We start from the raw sequence: 19,889 nt of genomic DNA, 5'->3' as shown, positions 1-19,889 counted from the left end.
CGATGAAGATAGAGGCCATTGAGCTCGTCAGAAAATGCGACAAGTGTCAGAAGCATGCCAATATCCACCACCAGCCCGCTGCCGACCTCAAATACCTCACCAGTCCATGGCCCTTCGCCCAATGGGGCATCAACCTTCTGGGACCATTCCCACCAGCGACAGGCGGGAAAAAAATTCCTATTGGTGGCAGTAGATTACTTCACAAAGTGGATAGAAGCTGAACCTCTGGCAATGGTCACAGCCCGAAACATACAGAACATCTTTTGGAAGAACATAGTATGTCGCTTCGGGCAACCTTGGGTACTGATCTCCGACAATGGCAAACAGTTCGAGGATATCAAGTTCCAAGAATGGTGCCAAAATATGGGAATTCGTCAGAACTTCACGTCGGTCGCACTCCCGCAGGCAAACGGTCAGACAGAAGTAATGAACAGAGCCATCCTCCGCGGACTGAAAGCACAACTAGACTAAGCTAAAGGGTTGTGGGCAGACGAGCTACCATGTGTTCTATGGGCTCACCGAACCACAGAAAAAACCGCCACAGGAGAGACTCCCTTTAACCTCACCTACGGCACCGAGGCGGTATTCCCGGCGGAAATTGAAGTACCTACGCTGCGACTAGAAGCATACGACGAACAGACAAACGATGACGAGTTACGCACCAACCTCGACCTACTAGATGAGGTGAGAGACCTCGCGCACATCCGAGCTGCGACCTACCAGCAAAAGGTAGCTCGGTATTATAACGCGCGAGTAAAGAAGAGGAACTTCCATGTCGGCGACCTGGTTCTCCGTAAGGTCATGGTGCCCGAACCCGGCGTAGGGAAACTTGGACCAAATTGGGAAGAACCCTACAGAGTAAAGAAAGCACTCGGGGGGGCATACGAGCTCGAAACCCTAGAGGGGAAACAAGTACCCCGAGCATGGAACATTGTCAACCTAAGGCGATACTACCTATAGAACGCCAAGCAAAATGGGTAAAATCACCACCAAAGCCTACGGGCTAGGGTGCCGAGCTAACGAAGCAATCTTGGCACAAGAAAAGAAAACAGACCGGACGTATTGTCAGTTCGAAAAATATGCTCAATTCGGGAGAGAACAACAAGCACTTAAACAAATCATTCTATTCCAAAAGTAGGGTAATACAAAAAAAAAAAAAAAAAAAATTACAAGCCAGGAGCTATTTCATCATCGTCTGAAGGCACTTCGACAAAACCCGAAGGCCCCGCCTCACCCTCGGAGTCTGGCTCGGCGTCAGCAGCATTAGCCATCTCTTGAGTTATGCACGAAGTGGATATGGCGCTAACATCGAGCTCGGGGTATGTGTTCCGGATCATCCACCGGCTTAGCTTAAAACCCCTCCTATATGAATCCACCATCAGATCGTCAAAACCCGACGAAGTGATGTACTCTTCGACGGCCTTCTTCTTGGCATCTTCGATACCTTGGGAGAAGATCTACGTGCTCTCCCTGATGTCCTCCTGAAGATACTCGACCTGATGCTGTGGATCCAGCCTCAAGTCTGCCATGTGCTTCACCACCACTCCCATGGCCTCGGCATCTCTCTGAGACCTCGCCTGCCTAATCCGGGAAAAACGAGCAGTCTCTTCGGCAGCACGTGCAGTCTCTTCAGCAGCACGAGCAGTCTCTTCAGCAGCACGAGCAGTAGCTTCAGCAGTATGAGCGGCTTCCTCAGCCGCACGACGAGCCTCTTCGGCAACTTGCGCCTGCCTCGAGCTCCTCTCCACCTGAGCCGCCAAGGCATGAATGGAAGAATTTACCTGCCAAAAGAGAGACCGAATGATCAAAAGAACCAACAAAACAGAAGCCAAAGAGCTAAAAAAGGAGAACACTTACCACCATAGCGTGGGTAACGGCACGGCAGGCCACTTGATGTAGAGGGAGATCAGTCCATGCCGCGACCTCCTCGGGGAAGATGGCCTCTTTACTCTTTTGAAGAGCGAAGGTCGGCATCAGCACACTCCTGAAATCCCCCGGGGCCCCCGAGCCCGAAGGACCAGCTCGCGTATGAGCAGACCCGGAGTAAGCAGGAGCACCAGAGTATGTAGGAGCCCCTATGTATGTAGTCTCAGCATAAGGGCCCCCCGCTGGCTCCTGCATCGGAGGGACCATCTTGGGCCCCCTGTGCGGATCTTCTGGATGGTAGCCCGACACCTCGGGCTCCGCATCCTGAGGCACCTCGGCGCGAGTTCGCTTGGCAACCCGCTTTCTCCTCTTCATACCTTGAAACAAGTGTCCACTTCGGGTCCCTCGCGAATCCATCACACTTGCAAAAAGAGGTTCGCCATCAGTAAAAAGCAAGAAAGACAGCAAGATAAGAGTCTCTAAGTGAAGGACCTACCCGAGCTCAGGCCGGCCGCAATAAGCTTGGCCTCCGTCAGATACTGTTCACACTTCAACCCAAGCCGCACCCATTGCCGGAGGCCCTTCGCCGTCTCCTTGTCAAGCGTAACCCCAGAGTCGGGAGCAGCCATTCCCCACCCGATCTGAAAAGGCCACCCCAGCAACTTCGCACCCCGAAATAGTCCCGCTTCCATGCTGGGACCTTGTTGGGGAGCTCCTGTAAAAGCTTAAAACCCGGGCGAGGAGACAGGTAGTAAGCCCGCCTGCGCCTGGGGAGAGGACCCGCTTGCTTCTTGAGCATCAAGATTGAAGAAAAAATCTCCAAGTCCAACGGAAAGCTCTCGTCACAGAAAAGGGAGGTTGTCCCCACCAAGTTCCGAATAGAGTTCGGGTGAAACTGGCCGACTGTCACGTCGAAGTGGTTCAAGACTTTGACGAAGAGGGGGTGGAAAGGCAATCGCAGCCCCGCGGCGAGCTGCTCCTGGAATATTATGATCTCATCAGGACCATGTTCCCAAGGAAAGCTACTCGATGGTATGAAATAAACATAGTCCTCGGGCAAGTTATAGTAAGTAATGAGGGATTGGAGCCCCTCGGGCGTGATGGTCGAAGGGCCGAACTTGTTTAACATTCGACCCCGGCGAGAGGTGGACGCCAAACTACCCGAAGCACCACGGCCTACAGGCTCGGACTCTTCCTCGAGCTTTACCTCTGGCTCGCTAAGGCTATCGGGGGATGCAACTTGGTTCGTAGAACCTGCATCAGACCCGCTGAAATGACTATCTGGGCCATCCGAGCTAGACATTGGGAGTAGACCAGGAAAGTACTCACCTGGACGAAAGCTGTAGACCACAGGAGCTCGGACGAGTGAAAGACCTTGAGCGCGAACTGAAAAAACTTGGACGCGAACTGGATGCGAGCTGAAACTCAGACGCGAGCTCGAGAGATACAAAAGCGACAACGAAACGGGGTCCCCCCCCCACTATTTATGCACACAGTGACCAAAAGGCAACGGCTCAGATCAAAGCCAATTCGACGGCCTACGACCGCCCTGACCGCACGTCGCCCGAAACCGAGACGTGATTGGCGCACGTCTTTCTGAAACTGACAGCGACGGCGCGCACCTTTTCGAAACTGACGGAACGTCAGCGCACGTCTCAGAAAAGACGACAGCGGCACGTCTTTTTCAAATTTGAAAAAGCGCTCGCTTCCGCACCCCCAAGTGGCGCGCCCCCCCTTTTTTTTCAAAATTCAAAGCAAAGCGCGCGCACCGCCACATCTAGCAACATTTAGGCCAACACGCTTCCCGTATAAATGGACGCTCGAAGAAACCCAAGAAACCTTGACAAACGCACCTCGCGCCAGCAGAACCAAGGTTCAGAGTGCAGACAAATCTACCTGACACCTTGCGAACTCCCCGTGCCAGGGCAAGACCTTAGCACGAGGAGTGGGGGGCAATTGATGAAGGAAGATTTGGCCCGACCTCGCAAATCACGGCACGTGGCAAAAAAGGCAAGCAGCTCGGAACTCAAGACCATACCGAGGGTACAAACGCCAAAGGGAAGGGACCAGTAGGCCCGAGCTTCCTACTTAAAGCTCGAACTCCCTAGCGATAGGCTCGAGGCCCGAGCTCCCTACTTAGAGCTCGGACTCCCTAGCAAGAGGCCCGAGCTCCCTACTTAGAGCCCAGACTCCCTAGCAAGAAGCCCGAGCTCCCTACTTAGAGCTCGAACTCCCTAGCAAGAGGCCCGAGCTCCCTACTAGTGCCTGAGCTCCATACTTAGTGCCCGAGCTCCCTACCTAGAGTTCGAACTCCCTAGCAAGAGGCCCGAGCTCCCTACTAGTGCCTGAGCTCCATACTTAGTGCCCGAGCTCCCTACCTAGAGTTCGAACTCCCTAGCAAGAGGCCCGAACTCCCTACTTAGTGATCGGACTCCCTGCGAGGAGCCCGAATTCTCCCTTTTGACCCCGTCACACAAAGCAGAGACTCGAACGGGCCCGTCTTATGACAATTCGGGGCCTCCCCTTCTCCAAACTCGAGACTTTGCCTTATGCATCACTCCAGGCACGTCGCTTCCGGAGCATTGAACTGGATGAACCATGCCGTACCTGACACCGAGGGAGTCCGTATCCAGGGGCGGCGCACTGACTGACTTGGGATCTGACGCTTGACGGCCGCATTCCCAACAGCCACCTGCCACCGTCACCTGTCACCACTGCCTCCAGTTACAGAGACGGCTCCGACAAAAGGAGCAGCGACGGTTCTGCCTCTGCAGAGGCGATGGCGCCCGGACTGGCAGAAGCACGGAAATACTCATTCCCGACCTGACAGGAGTCTAGGAGTGAGTGCGCGTGGTGGTTATAAAAGGCGCTCCACCCCCAAAGAGGAGGGATGCAAAACCTTGCGCTATCTGGTTTATCTTGCCTTTGAAAGATCCTAACTTAAGCTTCGGAGCCTTTACACCGGTTCTCCCCGGAGCTTCTTCATCTCCTACATTTCAGGTCCCCACCACTCGATTCAGAGGCAAGGTCATTGACAGCTAAGACCGATCAGATTGCGCATCATCAGATACCAATATGGATCGATCGGAACCTGTTTTTCTATTGTATGTTTTAATTAATTGCTGCCTCATGTGTTTTTTCTTTCTTTTGGTACATCATGCGATCATCCATTTACATACAGTGTGATCACATTGCCCAACGTTTGCAACAGAGAGCGGAAGTAAGTGTAGAAAAAGATCAAAATTGTACTGTGTATTATTATTATTTACAAAGGCTAGCTAGCTAATTATAATTATATATATATATATATATATATATTATTGGATACACCGAACTAATTAATTAAAGATGTATGCATGATGGGCATCCATGCTTGGATCAAGATAGATTGCTAAAAGCCATGGAGTGGTATTTGTTGTTGCTGCCTTTGTCGTTGAGGAAGAGAATTAGAAGATGCAAAGCAGCGTCCGGTGGACATGGACGTGAGCAAACTATTCTCCAAATCTTTAGGTACGCGTCGACGACGAACCAATGATACAATGTAATCCATGAAGGTGGCATCGCATGGCACCGTGATGGGTCCTTCTCCTGGTAGTCCAAACTCCTCTTCCGATAGCCTCAACAGTTCTCTAATGATGTTGTTGTCCAGATACTTCAACGGAACCACAAACCGTTTCTTGTCCACGCTGTATACAACGAAGTGCCCTTTATCAGCAATTGTTCTGTCATCGAAACACTCCACGTGTGCTAGCTCTACCTCGCTTGACACTATTGTTCTCCTCCCGCTGGCAGCTGCCTTTTGCCATTTCTTTGCCATTGCAAGGAGCCTCTTGGGACTGATCATTGCTTAATTTCTAGCTAGATTGAGTAGGCAGGGAACTCTTCGGTTCCATAAATATATATATGACAAAAAGCAAAGAATTAATGATGATGAGATTTCATTAGGAGTTATCTAGCCAAATTGCTATATATAATATATATATATATATATATATATATATATATATATTGATTGGAAGTCTCTAAATAATACATATAGTTAAAACTTAGTAGACAAAGAGTAGACACCATACTTTAAGTAGTCACCGTCATTAGGTCGAATTGCGTGAGGTAAGGGGCAGCATCTTATGTGCTTATTGGACCATAGAGATAGAGATGGGTTTGGTGATGGGCAGACCATAATATATGTTTTTCCATGGAAATGAGAATCTGTTGGCTGATCAGATAAGATGTTTAGGGAAGAATTTCGAATACAAAAGCAAAACCACGGTTTATTGTTTGAGTAGTTTCCACGTCCTTCAGGTAGAATTATTGATGGGAAAATTTATGATGCGGAAAAGATATGGTATGGGAGCCAAAAGTGAGTAGTTCCAATTTACAGTGGATAAAGAATGGATAGAAAAAGTGAGTAGAAAATTCCGAATGCTATCCCAAATCCCTTGAAATTGATAGGCGCGCAATATATATTGCGTTAACTTCTGAAATAATACTCTCCTAAAATATAAAATAAGTGGTGGGTGGGAGCCAAAAGGGTTATAGTAATACGCTGCATTATATTAATGTTTGCCATGAATTGATTATATAAATTTTCTGTTCACTGATAGAATGTCCACATTGGGTTTGTTACGGAGCGACCAAAACCCAAGGGCTAGCTGAGGGTATTTTATATCAGAAAATTCACTGAATGGCATATTCCAGTGTGCTCACCTGGCGCCCACCTGATCTGATCAACTTCTAATTTATTATACTAGCCAATGCCATATATATATATATATATAAACAAATGTTTGAATGGTACTACAAAATCAACAGATGAGGTAGTTTATCCATAATCCAATATATAGGTGAGGACTGAGGAGCCCGGGTATCCTGAAAGCAAAAACTCTTGATCGACACATGCATGTGAGGAATACTCCCAACGACCGTGCATGTGTACAGAAAATTTTGTTTGAAGAAGATTATATTGACTTAAGAAACTTAAGAGGTAAATGACGAGAGCTGATAGATAGCGTCTCGCTTTGGATACATTGTATTTGCGTAATTTCCAATTTGTTATAATTAAATTAATAAAGCCCAGATTCACCCACTGATATTTTGCCAACATGACCAATTTGATATAGGTGGTCAATAAACAAATTCAACCTAAAAGTAAAAGTATTAAGGACCATGCATTGAAACTTGAAAGACGATCGAGTATAGCTAGCTATAGATCATAGTTCATAGATGTGGTTTATATATTAATTCATTAAGTATGTCATGATCATCAAGTTGGCTAGTTAATTAATGTGTTGCATGCTTCGCTGGCCTTTTATGTAATTAATTAATTGACCTATTTATACAACTAGCTGACATATCCAACTTGTTCCGAATCCCAGTCCACCTCCTCATGGAACATGGAACCACCAAATAATATTCATTGAATCTGGGAAGGCAGGAAGGAAAGAAGGACATCCCATGCATATGCATATATATTGCCCATTTGGTAATTGCATGGAACCCACCCCAGTCCCCAGTCCCCACCCACATTAAACCTGTTCCAACTTCCAAGGTCGTACTGAGATGTTCTTAACACGTACACGTACAGCAAATATCATTTCCCCCGGCCTCCTAAATACACCCATGCGTATATATTCCAGGATATATCTTTACATCAGCAATGTGATTCTTCTTCCTTCCTATTGCTGCAGCTTTTCCTCCACTTCCTTGCAATTTCCATGAGCCTCTTTGGAGTTAGCATGACTTTGTTATGTGAATTTTGGAGAGGAGAGACGATAAGGAAGAGATACGACTAAACTGTGGATCAATCTGAAGTATGGCTTTCGAATTGCGGTTGACCTAAACAGTTAGACTGTTCGGCTAGGAATCATTCAGGAAATCGGTTTTATTTTATCTTAAACTCAGTTTTTGGTCAAAAATTGTTGTAAAAGTTAATAATTCATTCATTCAGATGATCAAATTGTCGATCCGTCAATCCGTTCAACGATTTTTAACCTTTCTTATTTTTTAAAATTTTTTGTTAAAATGGGTGATGATGCGCGATCTAGAAGCTCCTAGTTGGAGGGTTGTTTGGACGTGTTTCACGTGGTGAGCTAGATCAATCTGCAAGACAGAGATCAGAGAGACTGGGGTGGAAGACCCGGGGAAGTCGCTCCAATGCTTAAGTCAGTAATATGTTGTCGTTGCGAGCTAAAGTTTTGGATGCTAAAGAGCTTAAATGTAAACAATCGTGCATACCTTTTCCCCTGTGTCATTGGGGTTGGTGCCTTTATATAGGCATTGTTTGGCGTGGGCTTCACGCACCGCATCCAAGATTTTCGGGAGAGTCGTACCTAACTGGTCCTAAATCCTCGAAAGTAACTGCCACACACGTTGATCATCTTCTGGAATACTCAGTACGTGGGCCAACTTCCAAGAAATTTGGGAGTGTTAGGATATGCATGTTGAATGTGTTGACGAGCACATCTTGCAGGTCGCCACCTAGACCTTAGTCAAGCCGGCAAGCCCTCAAGGGAGGTCACTCTTCACGCCAAGGTCACTTCAGCCAATGACGAGGTGTTACAGGTCGGCCCTGGACGAGGTGCTCCTAGCCGACCTAAGTTGTGGTCGAGGTCGCTAAGTCAAAGCGAAGATGAACCACGATCTGGGACTCCAAATCATCGCTTAAGTGGTGTCTATGTGCCATCCAACTGTTTTAGGATGCCATATGTCATGAGGTTATTAGAAGGCCAAATCCCCCCTCATCAATGGGCTATTCGTTCAGATCGGATGGTTAGACCGTCGACCTAAAAACCGGTGGCTAGAACAATTTCATTTCCGGATCGATTTTTAAAACGTTGATCTGAAGTTTCTATGAAAATTCTTGTGTAATGTTGTATAGAAAGCAATGGAACTCAATAGACCCTATTGTTAGGGCTGCCCTAGATTCAAGCCCATGTGGTGATTGGACTAGTGGGAGGTCTGGGGGTGGTGGGTATATATGTTTGGTTGATCTTCGGCAACCTTCTCATCAAGGTCAGTCATAGGTATTGTTATCAGTGGGCTTGTTTTCCTTCTGTTAGGCTGAACAACAACACCTGGGTCCCGACAAAAAGAAGAAGAAATAACCCTCTTTCTATAATTTTTATGTTAGTTTGGATACATTGTACCAATCAAAATAATCCTATTTCAGCGAGAACACTTATCTTTGACGGGATTTAAATTAAAATTTACCGACAAGCGACGAGCGACGAGAGGTTGTTATAAGTAATTTGCACCAGAAACGGCACCAATTCACCACGGATTTAAGTCATCATCTCAACCTTACCGGATTATAAGACATGTCTTTGGCCAATACAAATACGCTTTATGGTTTATACATCAAAATTTTGCCGGCCCATATTTATTATCTTTCTTTGTTTACTGAATGAAACAATGGAGAGAATACTTCAATGGAAAAGGTTTTGGTAAGATAAAACACCGAAATTTTCATATTTATCATATTTCTTACATCGTATAAATTGTATTTGCACCGGTCTGCTTAAATGTATGGGAGTGCAAATTCTGATTTAATTTTGCTTCAGATCTGGCTTTGTCTAATTTGTTTTGTGAAAAACAAAATAATAAGTAAAATGGTGATCTCACCTTATATGCAAGAGTATAGAGGTAGGAAGCAAGATGATGTGATTTTCATTTTATATGAGATAATGATTGAAGTAGGAGTAAAGTGGTGCAAATTTTGCATCAGTTCTTGAGATGTAAAATTTATAGTATCAATGACTCAGTCAGTGCAAATGAGACAAAAAAGTACAAATTTCCTATTAGGCAGGACCGTAGGAGTGCAAATCATAGTTACAAATAAACAACTGCATAACAGAGCAGGGTGCAAAATTTATTTTTGGTTCAAATTTGCAGTTTGACCAAAAGCAGCCTAAGGAAAATTTGCCAATTTGGCTATATAAGTTTTAGGGTAAATAGGTATCCTGTACTTTGGGATAGTGGCATATAGGTATCTTCAACTTTCAATTGCAACACTTAAATACCCTGAATTCTCAAAAATAGACACATGAGGTCCATCCGTTAGTATTACATAATGTCTAAAATACCCTTCTCATATATTTTTTAGATTATTCTGCGGAGTAAAATCATCACAAAATGTCATTGTTGAAAATTTTAAATATTTTATTTGCTGTTCATGTAAAAACGTCATCATAGGGAGACATTCGATTACTGGAGGATGGTCTAAAAAATACATGAAAAAGGTATTTTTGACATTCTGTAATGTTTAACTAATAGAATACTAATGGATGGACCTAAATGTCTATTTTTGAGAATTCAGGATATTTAAATGTTGCAATTGAAAGTTCAACTGTCACTATCCCAAATTATAGGGTACCTATCTATAATACCATAAATTTTACTGTTGGAGATGTTTTAGAAAAATGTAATCAACTATATTTGCATTCTCACTTAGCAGTGGACCAGTGGCCTTTATTTTTTCTTCAATTTAACACCTAAAACTTTTCTCTTTATATGAAAGCAAATAAATGAGAATTTTGACCCGCAAAGTTAGACAAGGAAAATTAATGTGGATATACACTAGGTTTTGATGTGCGATTATTAAATTAGGGGTTGTCAATTAAGGAATGGTTTGGTGGCTGTGTAATGGAGGCAATTTGATACTAACATACATGTAATGATGTAAACAGATATATATATATATATTGATCTTTTCATTTTTCATTTGTTTTCATTTTCAAAACTTGAAGTCATATAAAAATTTTGTATTTGGATCAAAATTGTTAACATCATCATGTACAGGTACAGGGGATAAATTAAACGATTTGTATTTTGCTCAACAGCCTTGGAAAACTGTGGGTTGGTGGGTCTGTGTTAGTAGTGGGCAAGAAGATGGTAAGCTGCGAGCATTTGCTATGAAATGGAGCAGATCCTTGTGTATGTCTCTTAGCTAGTTGTTGCATGAGGTTAATTGACTCTTATGACATGCTTAGGGACAGTTAATAGTGCTTTATTGGAGAGGGGGAAATTTTAAGGGGGCGTTCTTTTTTTAGATTTGGAGAGGGGGAAAGTTGGTCAATGGGATCCAAAATCCCATTGACCAAGAATCTCATGTTTATTTTTCGGATTAATATGGTGACCATGGAAACACTTATCCAGGAAAGTGATACCCATCTCTTAGGTGGGTAAATAACTTTCCCACATAGGAGGAAAGTTGCCAACACTTGAATGGGACAAAAATGCCCCTTTTAATAATGGATTTCTATGTCTAAAATGGTCATTGCCTTATTTGCCTGAGAAAAAAAAGAACATGGGTAAATGTATTTACCTGTGTAAGTGTTTTCCCAGGAAAAACTTACCCAGGTAATTGCATTTACCCAGGTAAGTAACGAATGGGGCCTAAGAGTAATAATACAATTTGGAAAAATTACCATTCTATGAAGATTTTGAGTGCAAATAGGCTTAAGACAGACGAATTATATAGAAGCTAGTTTTCATGTCTCCATCCAAAACAGAATATAGAGAACTATAGGAGCTCCTTTCCGCTTTTCTTTTCTTTTCTTTTCTATGTTTTCTTGAAAGGGTTCTTTGAAACTTGAAAGTATAGCTTCCTTTTTAATTAATTTAACTACATATTTGGAGGCTCAAGATGTTTTAGGAATTAGAGTTATCTAACTACATATTTGGAGTCAATGGATTGGGTTTGGGTCGAACCCATATGAATCAAAGTCAATTTGAATGGGTTGGATAGTCCAATAAAACATTTTGAATTGGACCAGTCCAGGTTTAATGGTTTAAAGAATTTATTGGATTGGACCTGATCCATCTGTAATGGATTTATATTGGGACGGGACAGGTTGAATAAATATCCAGTCCATTAATAGAAGAAAGGAGTGAGGTGTCAATAGACTGGGTTTGAGTTGGATCCATTTTTAATTAAAAGTTAAAATCAATTTGAAATAAGTTGGATGGTCCAAAATATTTATTGGACTGGATTGAATCTGATCTATGTGTGATAGATTCATATTGGACCGGATTGGGTTGGACCAATATCTGGTCCATTGACAGCTCTACTATTAGAGAAGGTAAAAAATTAGAAGCACTTAATCTTATTGCTAATGGCCTAATAGCTGAGATGGTCACTCGACATCACTCTTATCATGGAAGCATGGGATCAAACCTGCGTAGCTGAGGCTCTCCATGGCAAGATTGGTGGACTTCTGTCCCCCATCCCTTGATCCCCCGTAATGTAATTCGTAATACTGAAAAAAGAAAAAAAAAATCTTATTGCATGGAATTTTCAAATTAGCAAAAACAAGAAAAATTTCCTATCCTCACTGCTAGAAAAAAACAGTAGTATAGAAGAAATAAGAAATGGGCCTAACTAATTAAGTAGGAAGGCAGTGACGTAGTCTGTAAACTTAACGGGCCTCGAGCTCAGGTCCAATTGGCTAAAATTTGAATACAGGATTCGGAAGCTCAAAGCACACTGACTTGGAGCCATGCGCAACCTTATCCATAAGCTTAAAGTTAAAAAGCTATTTAAGGTACAGGCAGCGTCCAACCCAAACCATTTGATTATCCAAGAAGCAATTGAACCTAAGAAGCTGTAGTTGCCAGAAAAATGAGGGTCACACACAGACGAGACTAGTTAATAGTGATTGCCTACCCCGCATGGTTTCGGCTACACAAACAATCTCTATCAATTGCCGAAGGCCCAAATCATCCAACTGTGCAAATGGTGATTTTCTCTCTTTGATTAGTTGATATTCTTCATTTTAGCATTAATAACAATGTTGTTCTTTGCTTTCTTTTCCTAGATGCATTAATTCTCGTCTGGAGGTGTGCTATGTTGGTAGGTATTCGGTACTATCACTATGTTTCAAGCTCAAACATTTCAGCTTGACTGAACTGATCATAGCATTTGAAGTACATCCGGAACGGTGAAAATGGAACATTTTAGTACAAAACAAACTCCAGAGAATATCTCGTTATAATTTTAAACATGTAGGCATCGAATGGAACAAATGAAGTGGGAAGACATTCTGAAGGTCCAATCCAATCCAATGAATACTTTGGACCATTTTGGATCAGTCCAATTCAATGTCTGGACCGTTCAATCTGTTCAAATTGGTTTTAATTAAAATTTGTTCTAATCCAAGCCTGACCCATTGACAGTTGTATTCTTATTTTCTATTAATAGACCACATATTGATTTAGTTCAATATGATCAATCCAATATAAATCTATTAGGGATGGACCAGGTCCAAATCCACTCCAATAAATACTTTAGACCAATAACTCTAGATTAGTTCGTCCAATCCATCTAAATTGATTTTGATTTGAACAGCATACCAAAACAGGTCCAGTGACCGCCCTACTTCAGATATGAGAAACCACAATTTTGGCATTTTTTTCTACCACCACCAATGCATGAAAATGAAACCCATCTCAGAATGTGGTGCTCCTGCTTCAAATTGAATATGCTCAACGAAATACTTTGTTTTTGTTTTTTTTGAGCATTAAAGTCAAATTACCATAAAGTGCTTACATGAAGACAAAAATAATTAAAACTCAACCTACAGATAAGAAACCTCGCTCTTATGCTAATTTTGTAATATTGCGATTTAGATGCAAGGTTCAAATGTTAATTGATTTCATATACCATCATTAATCAAATTGATCTGATTGAAATCCCTCTTTCTTTTCTTCCATTTTACATATCTACAAAGTAGTCGCTAGTCACTGGTAATCAATAATTTTAGTTTAGTGAAGAAGGAGAAGTTTTGTTTTTCTCTTTTTTCATTCATGGGCTATACAACAACTAGGAGGGGGATAGTCTATCGCCAATCGCCATGAACCCAAGGATTTCCAACTCACTTTCTCTACCCATGCGTTATCCACAGTAAACTGTAGCGGCACATCCCACAATACAACATGACAATAATGTGTGGCTGCAATTCAAGACAAGACAGATAGAGAGTTGCGAGCAGGAAATTAAATCCAGATTGCATCCCCATACTGATATATTTAGGGAGGTGCAACTTGGACTGGGTTGAGTTTTCTGAAACTTGTCAAATTATCAAGAGGTCTAAATCCTAACTTTAGCATGATGTAGTTGAAATTCTTCAAATTGTACACTAACCCAATGTGCAGCCCTAACCAATAATCCTCCACCCCTGGCTTGTGGTGATCCCGAGTCTCCACTACAATTAGTCAGAAAAAATTACCAACCGAGCCACCACCGGTTGGTAGTTTAGTAAGGATCCTTGTGTTTTCTGGTTGGGAAACGTAGGCGGTTGTGTATTATGCAAGGAAATATACGTTTGATAGTAGTATATTTTATTTGGATCTGATATCAAGATGATTGCTGCTTGGCCCGCTAGCTACAACGATTCAGCTTTGCAAAAGTTAATTAAGAAAAGGGGAGTGATTTGGGCACATCGATCTCTCTCTCTCTCTCTCTCTCTCTTTTTCTTTTGATACACAGGACAGGAACACACCCACCACTAATATTCAATCACAAGCTGTCTCAAGGGACGACAAACACTCTTAATGCATTGGTTACCAAAAACATGGGAGAGAAAAATCTTTTCAATTGTCCTGGACCATGGTATTAGGTTTAGAAGATCTAATCGTGCGTATTAGGTCTAACCCATTGTTTTACGGGCCGGCCACCATGTCGATCTCTTTTTTGCTCGAATTATGATAAATTGATATAATAATCAGATTTCATGCTCCTATGTCCTATCCTATATATATTCTTTTATGGATCTCAAATTTTGTAGCAGTGAGCTAGTATTACACCTAATTAAGGCACATAACAAAGCTAAAGCTCAGTGACATCTGATTATTAATTTATTATGGTTAGTTTGATGTGCATTCATATTACTTCTTTCTTCTGATTAAAGTAATGCCGATCGAGAAAGAAACTTATATACTTGTAACTGATTTACCTAATCTTAGAAACGTAGGAAATCGCTAGCTTATATTGATAAGCAAAAGAAAATATTAAAAATCTGTGTCACATGTTCAAGCTAGTACAAGCTTAGCTAGCTTAGGTTCAAATGCCTATTGATTGCACTCGGATTGCAATCCTTCTTTTTTATTTCAATTTTTTTCCCCAAATATTGTCAATTAATTTACTCAGGCCGATGTTACACCATGCCTCCATAGAAATTATAAATAGAACTGAGAAAAGGATTTTCCTAATAAGCATTAATAGCTTTGCGAATTGGTTAGTGCTAGCTCGATCTTCATTCTTCAGAGAAATTAAATAGACTACAATCATGGACTGTCTGACCTAGCTAGCTAGAACAAGTCCCCACCTTGGAACATTGAATATATACCTTATTAAGGATTGTTTCAAATCAAACTTGACGCTGGGTTATTCGAGATTTTTAAGTATTATTCTAAGAAGAAGAGGAAGAGTAGGGAATTGTGCTCATATGTTTTCATCGGGTTGTACTAATTAAGATGTATAAGATAACGTCGAAAAATAGTGGGGAATTCAATGAGTTAAACGCAACAAATTAAAAGACAGTTGATCCAGTTAGAGAAGCTAGCTACGAACTGCAGCCAAAATACTTACTTATATCAAACTAGCTAAAAGACTACGACCCAGACAAAGAAAACGAAAATACTGATTCTTTCTTTCCATGCTCAGAGAATTGGGACTAACTAGCTAGTACTGTACAAGTCAAAAATCTTGGGATAGACGTGCATATATAATTTTCTTACTAAAAGCAACGAAGTTGTTGTTGATAGGTCTGTCCTAGAGGATGAGAAGAGAAGGCTGAGAAGCGTCCAGCATCCATAGAGATGAGCAAAGCTTTCTCCAAATCTTTGGATGCATGTCCTTGAACCAGCGAGACAACATACTCCATGAAGGCAGCATCACAAGGCAATGTGATAGGTCCGTTTCTTGGTAATCCAAACTCCTCTTCCGACATTCTGAAGAGCTCTCTGAATATATTGCTGTTTAGATATGTCAAGGGAATAACAAATCGTCTTTTATCGGCAGTGTACACGACGAAATGACCCTTAGCAGCTAGCAGCAACTCACCGGTTTTTTCTACACCAGAACCTTTGTCTGTTCTCGGCGGCAGTGAGATTCTCTTCCTCCCAACAGAAGCCACCTTTCGCCATTTCTTTGTCATCTCCACGACCCTCTTGGAATTGATCATCATAGCTCCAGACTTTGAACTTAACAAGATGGTGTGAAACTGCAACTACCCTTGGATCTTAGGTTGCTATAAACTAATGCACGTTTGTGTTGTTTATATATTAGGGCAAACCTCCAGCCCTCCCCCGCCCAGGAAGATTCTTTGGGATGCAAGACCACGTGGCTATTGGACTAATGGTAGGGTCTAGGAGGTGGGCATGCCTGGTTATGGTTGGACATTCACTCCATCAAGGTGGGTCATGTTTATACCAGGCAATGCAACAAGACGTTGCATGTGGCCGGACTACTTAAATTAATAAAATTAACAACAGGGTCAGCTATCAAACAGTATAAACAAGAAGAAAAATCAATGTATTTTCTTTTTTCTATTTATTTAAACCAATAAGGCAAAATATATAATTCTAACCTCAATTTACAGCTTCGACAAGAGTTGTGAATAAACAAGCAAGATATTTTGGTTTAAACTTCTTAATTCGAAGTACCAGAGAGCAGTGCACATATTTTACGGTATGGCCATCATGCTTACGAGCGTTATGGGCTAGATGCATGTAGAAGATATCTTCCTACACCGTCATGGGCCCTCATACACAGATGTTTTGCCGACCTACATGTATCAATTGTATACATATATCACTGATTTTTTTTCTTTAATTATATATATATATATATATATATATATATATATATATATATATATATATTTGATTCATCAAAGTTTTCTTCTTTCAGCTTTGTGCCTTTGTCAACCATATATAATGTCATGAGAGGAGGAAGGCATATAGCCTTGCTGCCCCGTAAAAACATGAAATAGAAAAAGAAAAGCTAGTTAGGTGGTCTTTGAACTTTGAACCAGACTCACGTATGGGCACGCTGCATGGCCTGGGTCGAGAAAAATAAAACGCAGACAAGGACTCAAATTAAGGAATTAAGACCGAGCATTGTGTAGCCTATCACATGAGTGCTAGACTCAATATACAATGTTAGGGTCAAAGCAAAGACACAAAACTCGGCATAGATCAAGCTCAAAGATTTGCTCAGTTACATAATTAATTTGTTCCCGGTGCAAGAATATTCTTGGCTTAGTAACTTGGAAAGAGTATAAATAAATTTGATCTCGGTCCCTTCAAGCATGTATGAGCCATCTATGTTAGCTTATAATGAGGGTAATGAGCTTCGAACAATAGATCATTTGATCAAAATGGCTCCGATACTATCTTAAAGAACCATTCAACCTAAAAGCTTAAGCTGTTAGATAAAGTTCTTGAATAGATTGATATTCTCTAACAACAAATACAGGGTAACAGAGTAATAACACCAATAAATAAATTGTTTGATCTGCTGGTTAATAAAAGATTAAGGGTCCATTTGGTTTGTAGGAATAGGGGTCTGGAATTAGAATTGGAATTGGAATTTCCAACTGTTTGGTTGGGCGGAATTGAAATCTCATTCTCATTCCTACTGGAATGGCATTCCCCTATTTAAGGGAATGACCATTCCTGCCCCTTCCTTGAGAATGAAATCTCATTCCTGCTGATTTTAATTCTCATTTTCATTCCTGTCTGAATCAAACAGACTTTAGAAATTGACCATTCCGATTCCAATTCTAATTCTAATTCCGACTACAAACCAAACGGACCTTAATTCTTGCAAAGAAAACATCTGATTCTTTTTTATATTAAACTGGGTTTAATTAGAGCCATTCATCTGGAGTGAATATCTTACAAGCAACTTTAAGTAGTCATCAACTTAACATGCGTAAAGAAAACTAATGAAGCGAGCTGTTCTTTCTGCATCATAATTCTTTGCAAGAAATTGGTTCCCAAGCGTTCAGATATCCTAATCATTAGCACAACTATATATTAAAAAAAAAAATAACGTAAACAAGGAGATAAAGAAGGTATGGCGTGGAGATGTTAAAGAGAAATATCAACAGAAAAATATCTATCAGACGGTACAGATACATAGGATCTTTTGAGAATCGATCCTAATGCAGAGCATACATGACATGTTTCCAGAATTTGAGGTTATGGCTGGACATTTTTGTTTCTGTTCGATCCCCAAAGATTTTGTGCTAACTTTAAGGATGTGAACGTTTCTTGTGTGTGCGTTGTCCCCAATATTTTATGCGTTTTAATTTAGGGAGAATGGCTCGATTCAGCCCAGGGTCAGAATTTGTGGGTCCAAAGTACTATTAGGATATATAGAATTGATGCTAATTTATGGGCAGGCATTAGTGCATAAAGTATGAATTATTAATATTTTAAATATTTATAGCTTTATAATGAAAATCAGAAATCTGCATTAAGCTTGTCATACTTGTCCGTTTAATGAATTTAAAGGATGAAATTGATAGACAAGTCCTCCAAGCACATATGGGGGTGGGACCGTGGGGGTTCAGGAACCTTCCATGCGTATCACAGATTAGATGGATGGCAGCAGACAAAGAACCTGAAGGGGCTCCACCCATTCCTTTCTCTGTCCAGTACGTCTACACACCATTCAGGACTCAGGAGCATAAGTTTTAGAGGCTAAAATTAATCCTGGCCAGTCGCGGCCAGGGAAACTGTGATTGCATTTGATCACCTCTAACTCGTGGAAACATACAACTTTTTTCCTAAAAAATATCTTCCAGTATATCAACTCCAAAGGTCGACGGCCCGTGCCTAAACGGTTAGGACACAACTTTGGGACGAAGTACAAACAATTTCAGCAAGTTCACATGTAGCCCATCCCCTCCTCTCCCTTGGAAGAGGAAAAAAAATATCTATACAGTTTCAGAGTTTCAGTGTGACGTACTCCACGTCTATCTCAACATTATTCGAGCTCCAATCTTCATCGATCATTGCGATTAATGGACTCCAAGGCCAAAAATAGCCAGAAATTGAATTCGATTAGATCCAACGTGATGAATATTAGCTAACTAGAACTTTTAGCATTCACATTTAAAAAAGCAAGGAAAGGGAACAACTTGTATCTCTCTTTTTCCTTTTAAACAAAAAAGGTGTTGTCGCCTCTTCAAATCACAAGACGCTCGACTTCCTCCACACATACATAACCAATCCCACCCTTATGACCATCTTTTCTGAGTCCCTCGGCCTCACTATAAAAAACCCATCTACCAAAAACGCAATAATATATAATTCATCAATCCACATCCACCACCAAACCTTCAATTCTAGCCCTTCGACCTACCCCAAACAAACGATCGAGTAATATAGATCTTATTAGCCTAGTATCTAGGATGATGATGAGGAGGAGCTCCAACAAGTTTAGTGAGATAGTAGAGAAATGGAGGAAGAGAAGGAAGGGTCATTTTGCCGTTTATGCCAAAGAAGGAAAGAGGAGGTTTGTTGTGCCTCTTTACTATTTGAAGCATCCCATCTTCAGAGTGCTCTTGGAGATGGCGGAAGAGGAGTTCGGTTCCACCGTTCGTGGTCCTCTAAAAGTTCCTTGTGAAGAAGAACTAGTTGACTACATTCTTTCCTTGCTAAGGAAGATTAATCCTCCCGTGGATGAAGAAGATAGAGCCTTCGTCTCTACTTCCATTATTTGTAGGGGATCTTCTTCTATTTCTCTTTTTCCCCTCTTCCACTCGCACAATCATCAGGGTGGACAGAGAACCATTCATGTTGTGTAAGGAGATGAATTATATATTCAGTTTCTGCATCTTTGTCGGTCTTTGCTTACCGTGTTTTTTAAAGCTTGCCAAGCCCACGCATTGTTAGTGGAAATTTTAGTGTGATTTTTTGCAGAAAATATTTCAGTGATTCAGTTTGAAGAGGATATTTGGAAAATAAATATTTTTGTTAAAAGTAACTGCGTAGGTATTTTAGACATTTTCGTG

General features: G+C 41.5%; 1 protein-coding gene and 2 pseudogenes across 1 annotated transcript; 1 reads left to right on the top strand and 2 right to left on the bottom strand.

Moving 5' to 3' along the window:
* Window positions 1-5,093: 5,093 nt before the first annotated feature.
* On the bottom strand, window positions 5,094-5,817 carry LOC104603710 (auxin-responsive protein SAUR67 pseudogene; annotated as a pseudogene).
* A 9,782-nt stretch (window positions 5,818-15,599) lies between these two features.
* Window positions 15,600-16,049, bottom strand: LOC104603711 (auxin-responsive protein SAUR64 pseudogene; annotated as a pseudogene).
* A 2,975-nt stretch (window positions 16,050-19,024) lies between these two features.
* LOC148791181 (auxin-responsive protein SAUR36-like) lies at window positions 19,025-19,857 on the top strand. The gene has a single exon (XM_088886993.1). The coding sequence runs from the start codon at window positions 19,287-19,289 to the stop codon at window positions 19,680-19,682; it is 396 nt and encodes a 131-aa protein (XP_088743119.1). The 5' UTR covers window positions 19,025-19,286; the 3' UTR covers window positions 19,683-19,857.
* Window positions 19,858-19,889: the final 32 nt, after the last annotated feature.

The sequence above is a fragment of the Nelumbo nucifera genome, chromosome 5 (genome assembly GCF_055504915.1).
Source record: "Nelumbo nucifera cultivar China Antique chromosome 5, China Antique-T2T, whole genome shotgun sequence".
Lineage (NCBI taxonomy): Eukaryota > Viridiplantae > Streptophyta > Magnoliopsida > Proteales > Nelumbonaceae > Nelumbo > Nelumbo nucifera.
The sequence above is the reverse complement of the archived record's forward strand: the minus strand, read 5'-3'. Positions and strand labels throughout refer to the sequence as shown.